This window comes from Lipotes vexillifer, unplaced genomic scaffold (assembly GCF_000442215.2).
Source record: "Lipotes vexillifer unplaced genomic scaffold, Lipotes_vexillifer_v1.1 scaffold3006, whole genome shotgun sequence".
Classification (NCBI taxonomy): domain Eukaryota; kingdom Metazoa; phylum Chordata; class Mammalia; order Artiodactyla; family Lipotidae; genus Lipotes; species Lipotes vexillifer.
Window position 1 is genome coordinate 149213 of NW_006769593.1, and position 16058 is coordinate 165270.

At 35.1% G+C, this 16058-nt stretch overlaps 1 protein-coding gene across 1 annotated transcript in view; it reads right to left on the reverse strand.

The window, feature by feature from the left end:
• The window catches only part of PCLO (piccolo presynaptic cytomatrix protein), a 187349-nt gene that overhangs the window by 142918 nt on the left and 28373 nt on the right, over nucleotides 1–16058 (reverse strand). Inside the window, exons 6-7 of the mRNA XM_007445653.1 lie at nucleotides 6540–8727; nucleotides 1002–1138 (exon numbers count right to left, since the gene is read on the reverse strand). Coding sequence (XP_007445715.1) covers nucleotides 1002–1138; nucleotides 6540–8727 — 2325 coding nt within the window. The remainder of the gene's footprint in view (nucleotides 1–1001; nucleotides 1139–6539; nucleotides 8728–16058) is intronic.

The window sequence follows — 16058 nt, forward strand, 5'->3', positions numbered from 1 at the left end:
TTTTAGACAGTACTTATACATGTAAAAGTCTTGTTTTCTTTTACAGGTTAATGTGACAAACATGGAATTATAGTAAATTCATATGGTTCTTCTGTGTTGTTCAAAATACAGTTGTCATTTACATCAGTGAACCATTTATCAGACAGGGATGATTTAGGAGTTAATGTACATGATATAAGTCACTATCTCTTTGTGGGTATTTTGGTGATCATAATGAATATACAGCCTGGAAAAATCTGATCTGTTAAGGCAACTGATTTAAGGCCACGTGGCTTACCAGAGGAATCTCCCTCAGGTTATCCAACTGTTAATCTCCTAAGATCTATCAAAATTCAATTCAAACATCACCACATTTGTTCTAAAGTGAATAAGATCATGAATTATGATATTATATTTATGTAACAGTGAATAGTACCGCTAAGTTTAAGTTTTTCACCTATAAATAGGTATTAATAAAACATACTTTATGAAAGTTGTTCTGAAGATAAAATCCAAAAATGAATGTAAAACAAAAAAACACTTTCACATAAGAGACCCTAAAACATCATCCCTTCACCCCCAACTGATGCCTTTCCCGTCCCCAGCTGACTTGGTTTGGTCATCCTCTTATTTGCTTGACACCTGAACATACTGTTATTGGAGAACGTTGAAATTACCCAAATGTATTTCACCCAATATTTTGTAAGCTCTTTAGGAGCTTCATGTATTCTCTGTGTATGGCAGTGTTGGGGATATTGCACAAACTTAATTATCTGTTAGAGGAAAAAAATCACTTAAATTGCTTTGGTAGAAGCATCATGGTTATGCTGCGACATCAGTCATGGCTGATGAAGTAAGGTTACTTAGTACTTTAAAACACTGAAAAGAAAAATCATTTGTGAACTTGATTGACAAAAGTCCCATTCATTGCAGGATAACTGAGACCATTTTAGGATGAAATGAATCTTTTTTTTTTTTTTTTTTAAATAAATCTGAAAGAGATTGCTCAATATAGCACTTACCTGCTCTTGATGTTGACTGAGTGGTCTAGAGTGGACCAACCTTTCTGGCAGTTTCCGATCCAGACCGTGTCCATTTTCCAAACGAGACTCCCTGGGTTTGTCAAACCAATCTGTTTCTTCACGACGCAGGTGATAGGCTTTGGAGACCAAGGAAACATCAAACATTGCAACTCTAACAATTACAGATGACAGAGGGCAGCAGATGTTCTGAAGTACTAACATGCTCCAGGCTTATTAATTGTTCATGCATTTCAAGCGCAATTCCCAACAGGATCAGAAAAATCATTTCCAATACTATGTTAAAAATTTTGTACCATGGAATAACCTAGAAAAAATGATGTGCCACCTGTGAAACTTTTCAAAGCAAAATAAAACAAAATTTAAATTTAGATTAGGTGAAAGAAGAAATTTAGACAGTGATTGAATAAATAAATGTACAATGAATATTTCTCAAAGGTCATTCTATTCAACCTCAGTCCATCAGTACCACCTCCTCACCTCTCCCCACTACCCATCACCAAAATCCAAGGAAAATATATTCCTTGAATACAGAAGATTGTTATTTCCCCACTCTCATATCAACCCAGTACCACTACGGCTTTGGACATCAAGTGAGTATTTTTTGAAAACATGACATTTCTATGACATCCATAAATAAACAAAAGCATTTATTTTTAGGAGAATCCCAGGTATCATTGCTAGGAACATGTGTGCCATAATCACCTGATAGTCTAATACTAAAAATATATCTATTAGTATTTTTCATTAAAAATTAGATAATTATTTTCTGTGGGATCACAGATTTAGGAATTAAAGAGTTGGTTGACTGCTTTTTGTACTTAAAATGTGCCAAAACTTGACATCTTAAAATACTTTTTTAAAAAATACAACCATATTTGAGTATATAAATAGTATTTAAAAATTTTCATCCCATTCAGTTCTTAGTACTTCCAAGGTCTTTTTCTTATTTAGTGCCCCCAAATCATTGTTTACCTAATATACAGAATTTGACTTTATATAATTTTATTCTTTGTAAAAGGATTCCTAATTAATAGTCTCTAGAAATACATTCTTGCTTCCTAAATGGCAGATGGAGTACGCCCTCTCAGGTGCTCATACTGAAAGATCTGTTGATGATGCTATCAACCTATACCTTCTTGACACTGTAGCTTCTACAATGCCGTACTACTGAGTGTTCCTCTCTATCTCATTACAGTTCTCTTTCTGTCTACATCACTGACTTCTCTTCTACTACTTTCTCCCAAGACTTTTTCCCAGGCAATTTCCATTAGTTCTTTACTGGCAGGGCTGGCAAACCCACAGCATATACAGCATTACTCACCTCTACACCTCCCATGATCTTGGTCCACACCACTGATTAACCACAGCACTTTCCCCGAATAAACACAGAATGATAGATGATGTGTCATAATTTAGTCAGTCTTAGATTTGAGGAAATACGATACATACCTGGTTTGTGGTTGCATATGTACTTATCTGATCTTCCCTATTAGACTCTAAGCTGCTTGAGGGTAAGGCTCATGTCTTCTTTTGTTGTTGTTTTTTTTCTCCCTCAATACTAAAAACAATGCCTTGCAAATGCCATAATATTCATTAAATATTCAGGAAATGAATGAAACATAGGAAAATTAGTCATCAACTAAAGAAAGCTAAATATCCTAATTATGATAAGCACATGTTAAAATAAATATTAATTTGTCCCTTGAATCTCATTAATAGTTACACAATCTTTTCTCACAATCTACTCAATATTTATTACGGTTTTTCATAGTTTTAATTTGACACCAAGTGACTAAATTTATGAAAGAAATATTTAATATAAACTTGATAAGTAAATAGAAAATCCATTATTTAATCTCTAAAATTTATTGGATTATCAACAAACACACTAACATCATTTTGTATTAATTTTTGTATATCTTTATTACATATTTCTCATAAAAAATAGTCTATACTGATTTTAATAAATGACTATCTTGGATAATGCACTACATGATTTCACTTGAATATACAACTTTGCTTAATGCATTTAAAATAACAATCCTTTAAAATGTTTCCTTGGTTGTGTCTATACAGATAAGGCAGAATCTCAACCTGATATAAATTTTGTCAATTTATTTCCAATTCTGATGACATACTTTGATTGTGTTATGTCTTATAATGACTCTATACGTAACCAAGTTAGGATGGCTAGCATGTTTTGCATAGGAATTTATAGATCAACGAAGAAAAACCAGATTAAATAAATCTGCTCTTATATTGGATTCTGTCTTCATCATTTACAGCAAGTTGGACATAAATGCTAATTGTTTATAAGTGCAATTGTCTGATCTGCCATGGAAGATCTGAACTTTAAAAACTAAATTTTATAATAATAATAATATTTTCCAAATTAAATAATTTTGCTGGAGATTAACATCCCCTTGTTTTAAGCCATTGATATTTTCTTTTCTTAAATGTAAAAGGCAAGAAAGCTATTTTGGGGTCTAGCATTATTCACATTATTGACTGTAACAATAGTTATACAAACAGCTTACTTCTATTCCGTATGAAATATTCATTGGAATTTTTTTTAAAAGACTGTATATACCGATGCTTTTTTTCTTTTTTTACAGAGTATATTTTGAAAGAATGTTTTCAACAAAATATTTGTGGTTGTAGAAATACAACTTGACTGTTTCTAGTTTAGTTTTTCTCTTAACCATGAATGAATATTAAGTTGTAGACTTCAAGCTGATGGTCATAAATAGTAAGCAACATAAATTATGCCTACCTAGATTATACCTCAAATGAGATATTTCAAAATTAATTTGAGTTATATAGAATACATCTGAAAAACATCCTGTTGTCTATAACCTAGAGTTTGAGTTCAGAGAAAGTGCAAAAATTTGAAATCAGTTAAATTTGCTTTGTTTATATGATACTAAATAGCCTGTTGGAATGTTATCCTTTTCAAAGTTGTTTTAGTATCATTCAAACACAGATATAGTATATATGTGGTTAATTTTTATTTTAAAAATCCCTAATATTTCATGAGTTTATAATGTCATGAGTTATGTAATTGGAAAGAATATTTTCTACTTTTTTTCTTAATTACCCAAGGAATCCAAGATTTCAAAAGAAAAGCAGACCACTGTTCACCAGAAGAAAAGTGATATGCTTATGAGATATAAACACAAAGAAAGTAGATAACATTTTAAAACATACATCTTTTAAAGATAATCACTACAATTCACACACATAATATTACATATGTAATTCAGTTTGTTATAGTTTTTCTTTGTAGAATTCTATATCAACATGATTTTTATGACTAAATTTCTTGTCTGCTTAATTTAAAAATACATTTTAACTCAATTTGATTTTGTGTAAATTTCATTGTAATTGTTTACTTCTCTGGTGTCATTGTTACATATTTCATAATTTTGTATGCTGCATGATGTCTCATCCAAATTAGTTTAAATAATTTTCTGGAGATTAACATGCTTTTTTTAAAGCTGATGATATTTCCAAATACTTACCAAATTGTATTTGATAAGTACTTTTTGATGTGTCTTGATATTTTATCAAGTTTTCATAGTCTTTGATGACGATGAGTACACATCATCCAAACATATAAACAAGAAATAAAAATTTGGTTATTTTTACATGGTTGTACGTAAACGACTGCCTTATTTTGGAATATCTAGAAACATCTGTATGTCTGGAAACATGATGGCAAAACATCTGTGATGAATAAATTAATTTGTCAAATTCTCTCCAGGTATATGTTCATCATGCACACACAGATTTTAGGTGCTTAGTTATGTGATTGACCTGTTAGTTTTTGTTTTATTTTGCTATTTTACAGATACAATTATTGAAGAGCTTTTTTATTCTGTAGCAGTCATTTTATATATATATTTATATACATATATAATGTGTGTAAAATGTGGATTGTGCAAAAAGACAAAAAATAAATGTTTCTGCATTATATAACTTACTTAACTATGTAGATTGATTCAAACAATCGGCTAAATAAAAAAAAACACACAGAGTGTTTTATTTAATTGGCGGGTTATCAATAAAAAATGGTCAATCCAATAGCCTGTAGAGAATAAAACAAATCAGGAAGTGAAGAGTCTCTTGGAATTTCACTAGAAAAAGCAGTCTCTCCTCCTTCAGATCCAGTGATTACCTCAGTCCTGATCAAACCTACATTTGAACTTCTAAAATCATATTGGTGTCTAGATACAGAAGAAAGAAAATCCTTTTCATGAAAACATATTTTCCTCTAAGTCCTTAGGGAAAATGTTAGATTTAAAATAAGAGATATTCATGTTAACTTAGTGCTTTGCACTCTCTAAAGCCATGAAGTAATACATTTTTATTTGATGAGAAATATTTAATTTTTAGGACTCAAACCACACCTACATTCAAATGTATACCACAGAGGGGGGGGGGGAAGAACCAAGTGTCATGAGTCCTCTTGGCATGGGCAAGACTTCACATCTCTGTACCTGTCCAACCTTGTCTTCAAATTTAGATTTGGTCTAGGTCATTTTCTAAAATCCTTATGGTTCTATATGATTAAACAAAGAAAATTACCATGAACCAGTTTTTAAGTATGTACTTGCCATAAATCTCTTGTTCAATATGAAAAACTAGTAATGACAATTTAGAGCAAAAAAAAAAAATGGAATAATGCAAAAAGCAAAGCCACGGAAAAGGCTAACTGAACACACAATGAAGGCTTCAGCTCAAATAGCTAAACTCACAAAAGCAGTGTACAAATTTCCAATTTTAAAATCTAAACAATGCTTCATATATATTGACAAGCATGTGGATAATACTGTTATTTATTGTCAAAACCATATTTAGTACTAAGCTTTCTAGTATGTAATGCAAAATGTACAAACTTGTCAATTATGACATTCATAATGAGAGAGATTAAAATACAAACCTTCTATTTAAGTAGAATTATAAAACTCTACATTATGTTAACATTAAGGACTTATTTGAAAGTTCTCAAAAAGAGAACATTCTCTGAATTAACGAACACTCATCTCACAAAATGACATAAATAATTTTCTACTACAGAGTCTAGCAGAATAGTACTTAATGGCTCAAAACCTTAATCATTTCACAAACTGAAAGAAACTAATAACTTTAAAAATGCCTTTTAAAAAAATAAAAGAAACATACAATGAAAATATTTCCAACTATAGATTTAAAGGATGACCATATTTTATTGACACAATTATTTGGTAATGGTTTTGGAAAAGTGGACACCAAGCAAATCAAGCAAACCACCAAGAAACAACAGTAAAAGAATAAACTAAAAAGAAATAAAGAAGAGCATGCTACGAAATCTATACACAAGATAAAATTTCCATTTACAAGAAATAAAATTGAAGTAAACATGCAAAAGACGCACCAAGAAAAGTAGAATACGTCCTTGGAGTAAGAAAATTAAACATGCAGAAACACAAGAGTTTGAGTTTTGAGAGTAACAAGGTAGTTTGAGGCCCAATTTACCTTCACTGTCTGACATGGCATGTTGGAAGTCATCCATGATGAAAGCTATGTCACGATCGTAGCCTCGAGTCCGTGATTCTTCTCTCATGTGTTGTTGAACTTCAGGCAATGAGTGACTTGATCCAAACTGATCCCTGGTGTCTGCAGATATTGGTGGCAGGGGTCCAGCTGCAGCCCTGGCCATTCCCATTGGCTGGCCAACAGGACTGAGTGGACTTTCCTCTTCAGAATTCTGGGCCACAATTGGTATTCTTCCTCTACTCTGGCTAATCGGCAAACTGGTAGGCTTAGTTCTGCCAGAGGGTGATGCATGACTAAAGGAAACATCTAGAGCTTCCGCCTCTTGAGCTTTCAGTCTTAGCGAAGAGCTGGAAGAATCTCTTTTAATTGATAAATCAAGCCCGTAGACAGAGGAAGGCCTGGAAGAAGGTCTGGACCTGCTGCCACTGCTGTATGGCTTATCTGCTTCATCCTGCAGAGCTGACCGTATGGTATTTCCTAATGTGCCTAGCCCTGTGCCAACAGATGATCCCAAAAATTTGTGTTGGTCTGTAATATTTTTTCTGAGGCCAAAAGTGATATCATCTTGAAGAAGCCTTGCCCTGGAAGAAATGCCACCAATAGATGAACTGCTAGAAGTCATATAGCTCGAATAATCAGGTTCAAGGTCTCTACTTTCTTGAATAGGTGAAAATTTGGACATTTTAGGGTCAATTAGTGATTTCTTATGCTTTGACTGCTTTTGATAAAGTATGGCTGCTGGTAGTTGTTTTGCTGCTTGTTTTTCAAGTGTGAGTCTACTAATGCTATACTTTTCAGATTTTGGAAAATGTCTATAGCTAGTATCGGCATGGTAATAATGGGAAAGACCAGCGAGGTGATCTAAGCTCTCTGCCCCTCTACGGAATTCTTGTTTAATCTGATGTTTCAGAAGCTTTAACTCATAAGGATCCTCCATCGGGTCTTCCTCTGCTTTCACATAACTATGCAATCTGGAAGAAGTCTGCAGAGGTGCTAGGAAATCTGTCACTTCTTGAGACCTACGTGTCTCAGGGGTTCGAAGGAGACGGTCTGTTTTTGACAGATCTTTTTCATGAAGGCTAAATGCCGTGCTTAAAGCGGCTGTTCCTTTCGTAATCTCTCCAATGTCATCAATTAAGACATAATTTCGTGGAGTATGATGGTCAATATCTGCATAGAAAGAATCTGCAGATATGCTTGATATTGGGCTGCCTGCCATGCTACTTCTTTCCTCCAATCCTATTCTCAAGTCTAAGCTGTTGTACTTACTACCAAGGTGGGAAACAGCATATGTATTATCAGTAGAAACAGGTGCTATCATCAGGGGTTGGTTGCGAATCACCTCATAGTTTGAAGTTATCTTGGGCTCCAAATATAATGCAGTTTGCCGGGGCTTTTGTTGTATTACCATCATCTGTGATGGTAACTGATAAGCAGGTTGTGGTGTTGGTGTAGGTTGAGCTTGAGGTGTGAAGGACATCGTTGCCACAGCTTGGAAGGTTGGCTGAGTCTGATAAGGTGAAACTTCCTGATGGTACAGAGTCTGTTGCTGGAAGTGGGACTGTTGGGTGTATGGGGTGGGTGCTTGGGTAGGAAGAGCAGGGGAAGAGTATTGGTACTGGGTATAAGGACTTGTAGGAGGGACTAGCTGAGATTCTGTTTGGGTTTGTGGTGGTATAAACTGGCTGAATTCAGTTTGGGGAGCAGTCCTCGGTCGCTCTATGCCATGCTGACTCTCGATTCGGGCAGGTCTGGTGCTGCTGACCTCACTGTCAGACATGTAATCACGATCCTCAGCTACTCCCTGGAGGTAGGCTCTTTCTCTCTTTTCTCTCTCCTTTAACAATGCCTCTTTCCTCCTGTTAATCCCCATTTCCAGGTACCGTAACTTGGCATCAATCTCCTTCTCTTCCTCATCAAGTTCTGCTTGTTTCTTTCTAAGCTTTGCAGATTCCCTTTCCACGAGATCAAGCTCTCTGTCTATATCCTGGAGAATCTTGGCTCGTGCCATCGTGTTGGTTCTGCAGATCCTTCTCCTGGAAACTGTGCCCACAGTGCTGTATGTTGACTGAGTTCCTGTGGAGGTCTCCTCGGGAGGTGGGTTTGGCAGAGTTCTCTTCACTTTTTTCTGAGTTCCAGAGGATGCCGTGGTTTGAGAAACTTTTGTCTGTAATTAAGTAAACAAAATACTTAACAAAATACTTTATCATCAATGAAAAAAAGTAAAAGGTAAAAAAAACATAATTTACATTTAAATAAAAGTGAGTTCATATATGTTTTAGCTATGAGTGCATAATAGAATTAAAATTCTACACATAATTTCAAGTATTAGTCACAAATGCAGTTAACTGAAATATAATTTTCCTCTTCTTGGTAAATTGATTATTACTACAACTTTGAAACATTAGAAGTGAGTTCTGAAATCAAGCACAGAGTACACTGCTAGGCAGGATTATATTTTAGTTAGACTCTCAGGAGAACTCTTAAAAACTCATTTTCCATCCTATTGAATATACATAATATTACTTACTGAAGGTATGCCCAGAGCGTTCGTGTTAACTATCTAAAGGTTAAGTTATATTTGTTGAAGATGCTCATTGTGCTGTTCAATTGTTTGCTTCTATCTTCCCATTCCTACTTTCACCCCTAGAAGTGACTCTAATTCCTATTCCAATCATGAAATGTTTTGAAATGAAATCCTCTCATTCGCTACTGTCTCTTTTTCCCCAAGAGTTATCTGAACCAATTTCCGATTTAATCTTTCAATATTTTTCTATTTGAGTTTTCTATTTTCTTTCAATGCTATTATTCTTTAGTAATTTCAGCTTCTTCTTAATGCTTTAGTAACTTCTACATGAAGCAAAAGGAACTGACTACAAACAATTCAAAAACTCATTAAAATCTTTCAAAAAATCAGATAAAGTTTATCAGTGAGCTGTCAGATATTTTCAATTTTATTTGGTTAATTTGTCATAAAGCATATTCACAACTAGGTCTCAGGCCTTTTGCCTTCTAGCTGCATATTCTTTACTTTTTTCTTCTTACTAATAATACAAAGACCTTAATTCTTCCCTTTTTCCCAATCACCAAAAATCGAGGACCCCAAAATAACAAAAAGTATATAGGAATTATGTTTAATTAATTGTATCATATTTGTCCAAGACCCTGTACATTTTTGTGTGTGTGTGTAGTACACGGGCCTCTCACTGGTGTGGCCTCTCCCGCTGTGGAGCACAGGCTCTGGACGCGCAGGCTCAGCGGCCATGGCTCACGGGCCCAGCTGCTCTGCGGCATGTGGGATCTTCACGGACTGGGGCATGAACCCGTGTCCCCTGCATCGGCAGGCAGACTCTCAACCACTGCGCCACCAGGGAAGCCCAAGACCGTGTACTTTTATTGCCTTTTTACTACTCCCAAATTTGTTACCTTGGTGATTTTTTAATCTGTTTTCTGTTATTTTTCTGCTCCATTTATCGACCTAATAGAAATCATAATCAGAAGCAATATTCTAAAGGTCAATTGAGGTTTATGTGTATTTCTGAAATTTTAAATACCTGAATGCAAATTCACAATGAATAAATGTTGTGAGTTTGTAAAATATGGCAGAGTGATTTTGAAATCATAGCTTATTCATCCTCACAGAGAAATCTCAAGGGGAATTGGAACCACAAAGGCAGCTGTTTGGCATGTTATTTAATCTCTCTCACCCTCAATTATTTTCATTGTATTTAATACTCACAATCAAGTCATAGGGTTGTTATGAAGAGCAAATGAGACCTCTGTATAAAATATTTAATACTCATTGCAGGCATCCATTAAGTATTATTTCCTTGTAAAATCCCCTTATTTCCACAGAAAACTGTGGAATTTGGTAAATTCATATTCCAAATATTTTTAAAAACTCTTTTTAAAAATAAATGAATGCACGTTATTATGCTTTTTAATATCAACTGACCATAATAAAATAGTAATAAAATTAAAATTGAAATCTTACAACTACTTAATAGTTTTCCAAAATACTAACAAATATATGTCTTCTGCTTTTAAAAAGTTTTTTCACAATAACATTCTCAGTTCTCTGAATATAATGGAGGTCAACAGGAGGCTGAAATTAATGACTGTTTCTTTTCCTAGACTAGCATTTGGAAGATTTGGTATATGCATTAAGAGTTTTCAAATTTAAGATGTTCATGTGTACTACATGACTGTGGTTGTGAAACTGTTTGAGAAAGAGTTATTAAGTGTATTACTTTGAAAGTGTAATGGCATTGCATAATATGAAGACATCTGAAAAGTCTTACTTTGAAAATAAGAATTCTCCTCCCTACCCAAGGTTGTTAAAAATGTGCACGAGGGCTTCCCTGGTGGCGCAGTGGTTGAGAGTCCGCCTGCCGATGCAGGGGACGCGGGTTCGTGCCCCGGACCGGGAAGATCCCACATGCCGCGGAGCGGCTGGGCCCGTGAGCCATGGCCGCTGAGCCTGCGCTTCGGGAGCCTGTGCTCCGCAACGGCAGAGGCCACAGCAGTGAGACGCCCGCGTACTGCAAACAAACAAACAAACAAACAAATAAAATATATGAACACTGGTTAGCATACTCCTTTAACTTTGGAAAGTTAGGATGGAGGATGAAGATGAAGCTGTAAGATAAACACAAGGCTGCAAGCTGGAAAATATGACTACACGTCCTTCCTTGAAAAAGGACTAGAAGCAGAGTTTCACACTCTGAAATGTCAATGAAAGCATTAATTCACCTTCCAGGGGTCTCTTCACCCCAACATCTACAGTTTCCAGTTTTGAGACAAAATAGCAGTTGAATATAAAAATATTCAGCATTCTATCCTATACATTGTATCATTAATAATGTGCTCCCAAAATAGGCCCATTATTTACCACCATCCCACCCTTACCCCTTCACACAGCTAAAACATTCCAAATGTTGAGTGCAAGGACTCAGTAATTTCTATTGCTTTAAGATATACAAGAAAAATGAAAGACAACGGAGGAGTGACCTGTGAAAATGAAATTCTAAATGATACCACTCATGGAAAAATACTTTAAAAACTGATAAAACATCTAGAATCCACTAGGCATTGCAATAAGGCACAGGGCCTGGCACACACAAAATAAAGCCATCAAATTTCTTCAACTAGAGTACTGTGGAATAACTTCATAACTATTTCCATGAATCAAACTCAAAATAAGCAGTATCATCATTGCTATGAAAATATCACCAAATCACTGAAAACATATAAAGACCTTTATCAATAAAAAGTCTTGAATCTCTACAGCTATGGGAGAGAATTTACCATTTGTGAATATACTTGAAATTGTTTTTTTTTAAGTAGTTCTTTAATTACTGTAATATTCTAGTAGCCAGAAAATAGTGAGAAACTGAATCACAAGACGTTATTAGTCAGAAAATAAAAACAAAGTAATAGAACATATTTAAAAGTTACACACACAAGTTATTTTTCAAAGTCTAGTAGCAGAGGCAAAAATGCTCTCCAATTAATATTCTGAAAGCGGCACTCAATATTTCACCAGGCATCTTTAAGCTTTTCCTTGATGTGCCTCTTGCCCCAGTTTGTCTTGTTTTCTTGCTGAAAGTCACTGCTCTTGGGCTGGCAGCCAAGCAGAAAACTAGTTTCCACCTCACTGGACAGAAGCATCAGAGATGTCAGTCTGTGCAACACGTATTGCCTTCTATTTTCTGGAATGTCCCAAACAGATTAATTTCTTTTCTCCTAAAATCTGTATAAGGTATTTTAGAAAGCCCTCTTAGAAGTTTTTAAGGTGATCATTTTTTATACATATGTATGTGTATTTCTCCCTCCTCCCTTCTACCTTCTATTCCTCCCATCCATCCATCTTTGTTATTTCTAGATTTTACATTTTCATTAGAAAAACACATTTCTGTGCAAGACTACAGATATATTTCTTCACTGGTGTGTTGCTTCATTCAAAATTACGTTTTCTTGATCATTTTCCTAAGAGAAAAGAAAATGCTTAAAGGTACCGAAGACCTCCTTTTTCTTTTCCTTTTAATCTCCCAACATCCAGTTGTTACTATGTTTAAAATCACTCTTTTTGTAGTTATTACTTCAAAAACTTATTGGGGCAGCAAAACATATTTTGCCTATATGCTCTTAGCTAAGCAGCAAGGTTTGATCACCAGTGAGTATAAAGAGAAACAAAGAAGTAATTTAAAAGCACTGACTAACCTAAGGGCTATGAAAACATGAGAGCATAAGAATTAAAATCAGATCAGATCACTGGAAAATAAACACAGATACCTCCTATTTTCTCATTTCTATACCATTTAACTTTTACATAGTGCTGCTGGACTAGGAGACGGAATGCTATGAAGAACTATCTAACGTTGACTCCTTCTTCAAGGGCAAATCCATTTACAGTTCTAACATGCTACCACAAGACAACGACTACATCCCTTTACCAGAAAATGTGTTAATGGTTTATACGAGCAATCTGAAGTGGAAAATTAAAGTTAATAAAAATTTCCAAGAATTAACATGAAAACTTACCCTAAAACATAAATGTATATTAAAAAAGTAAAGGGCTTCCCGGGTGGCGCAGTGGTTGAGGGTCCGCCTGCCGATGCAGGGGACGCGGGTTCGTGCCCCGGTCCGGGAAGATCCCACATGCCGCAGAGCGGCTGGGCCCGTGGGCCATGGCCGCAGGGCCTGCGCGTCTGGAGCCTGTGCTCCGCAACGGGAGAGGCCACGGCAGCGGGAGGCCCGCGTACCGCCAAAAAAAAAAAAAAGTAAGATACATCTCTTCCACCTGCTTTTTTTTTCAGCATGCTGAATATTATAGTATTGCCTGCCTGTGACTTACTTCATTTTGAGAACAAATTATTGATCCACAAAAAGGGATTGTAGCGATTCCAATGCTTCTAAAAAATATCTCCTCATTTGCATTTCTCATTGACAATCTCTCATCAGAACAAAAATAATTGTATTCAGAACAAAAATAACTGTATTTCAAATGCTGTAAAATGTAAATCTCTAATTATGCTACAGTTTTGTACATGGAGTATTAGAATGACGATTGATTACTATGTGATATGTTTTCCAGCACTTCAGATCATTAGCAATTTGAGGAATGATTCAATAACTACTTACCTAAAGCCATGAGAAACATCATGACCTTTTAATAGTGGCAGTCTTTACTAAATTATCTTGAGATAATAAAGATATTTTATGTTTAGACTCTTGATATGCCTAACCACAAAATCACAGGAATCTGTTATTGTTTTTTGTTCCTTTCTCATTGATTTATTATCCTCTGGCCTATAAAACCTTGGAACATGACATTAAAATACTTCTGAGCTGCTTTGACCTACATGTGTGCAGTAAATAAAAATAGTTCTTTTTCATAAACCTAAATCACATGAATAGCTTCCCCCAAGTTAAATTAAATAACAAAATTTCCTTGGCAAGGAGCACCATGGTCCTTCTTCCATATAAACTGGAGAACCATCTGGTTCTTTAGAAGACAGTGCTATTAAGAACTGATAAAGGATGGCAATTAAATTAAGTGGCAAGAAATATTTTTTTTGGTCTTCTAAGATGATACAGCTTATGCATGGACTTACGTAAATTCAACAATATTTTTTCTAAGTGTTATTTTAAGAGGTTTTCAGTTCTTAATTCTGTAAATTCAGTTACATAAGAACAGAGGTATACTTTGATGGGTGATTAGATGATTTTCCAAATGGATAATTAATGAAACCTGAGCTTATTGACTGCAGTGCATTTGAGTGAGCATTTACAGGCATCAGCTCATGCCATAAATGGAAGAACTGGTTGAAAGCAACGCAAAGAAGCTTTTCCTAAACACAGTAACATTGTTTTATTAGAAACATTACTATCATTTCAATACCTATGACACACTGAAGAAATTCATGCACATTTATTAATGTCTAAAGGAGAAATGTCATGATGTCGGGTCTTTCATGAAGTATCCTGAAACTCTCTACAATTAGCCCTAATTATTACTTTAAACAGTGATTTCAGCTCGACCTTCTAAAAAGTAAATGACTAACCCATAAAAGTAGCCTCTATGGCCGGATACTGAGCTCTGTGATTAGGGCTGAGTTTTATCAGAAAAAACACTGGAGACTTGTCTTGTCACTGTCATGTTAAAATATACTACCCAACAGCTCAGAAATTAAAATGTGGTCCAACTTATTAAGAGTGATTTACTTATGTAGTTAAAATGGTTTATGAGTGAGCCCAAACAATTTTCGTATATATCTTTTTCATTCAGTTGAGGAAGGAGGAGGAGAGAGGATGAGTATAATCACTTTTAGCTTCAACTCTTCTAATGTTACTGTTTACTCCCTCATAGGGGTTATTTACTGTTCTTCACAAAGTTAAGCTTTTATTTGTCATCTTATAAAATTTTTTCAACCAAAATAAATTAAGCTACAATTTAGCTTAAAGATTTCCTACATTGTGTTCAACCATCGCTTTTCTCAGTTGCTTTAATTTGAATCTCTAGCAAACTGCTCTTAAGGAGAAAAGAAAATAGATAAAAATTCCCTTTGTTGTTTAAAGCTTTAGACTAAGTTACCTCAGTTTATTTAACCATTTCAGGCTCAATTTACCTCACTATACTTGTTCTGGTGCTTTCCTAATTCAAACTCTACACATAAGTCAAGATACAGAAGAGGACCAAAAAGAAAATCCTGTTAAGTGGAAGAAATTCATTTGCTACAAATGGAATTAATGTTGGGTGGGTATGGAGGTGCAAAGAACACTGACCTGGACTTCAGATTTCTCATCTTTAAAATACGGAATAAAATAAATATAAAACCTACAGAAAAGAAATGGTTTGGATCTCTACCAAGCAACTGAATTTGAAACTATTTTATTAGTTATATAAGGCTCTAAAAGTATTAACTAGCTTATGTATAGACGTATATGTATAGGCATATATGTCTATTACAAGCATGTATTTTTATGTTGAACATAGTGATAAAAAGTAAAGCAACTAGTGGAATACATTTTGATGCCACTATGTACATTATACCTCAAAACTTTTCCAAATTTTTTATATCACAATCATTTTAGTTGCTTATTTTATTTCAGTAATAGCACATGTGGCAGATTATAGAATCCTAAATAAGTAGTAATTTTAAAAAACATAAACAGGGCTTCCCTGGTGGCGCAATGGTTGGGAGTCCGCCTGCCCTGCCGATGCGGGGGACACGAGCTCGTGCCCCAGTCCGGGAGGATCCCACATGCCGCGGAGCGGCTGGTCCCGTGAGCCATGGCCGCCGAGCCTGCGCGTTGCAACGGGAGAGGCCAAAACAGTGAGAGGCCCGCGCACCGCAAAAAAAAAAAAAAACATAAACAAATATACAAAAGTGCATGTCTGTTTGTTGGGAGGGGATGTAGTTTTGATAATATGTAGGTAGCTTTATGTAGAGTCAGTTTTAAACTCCACAACTGTTCAAAACAGGTAGTGTACTG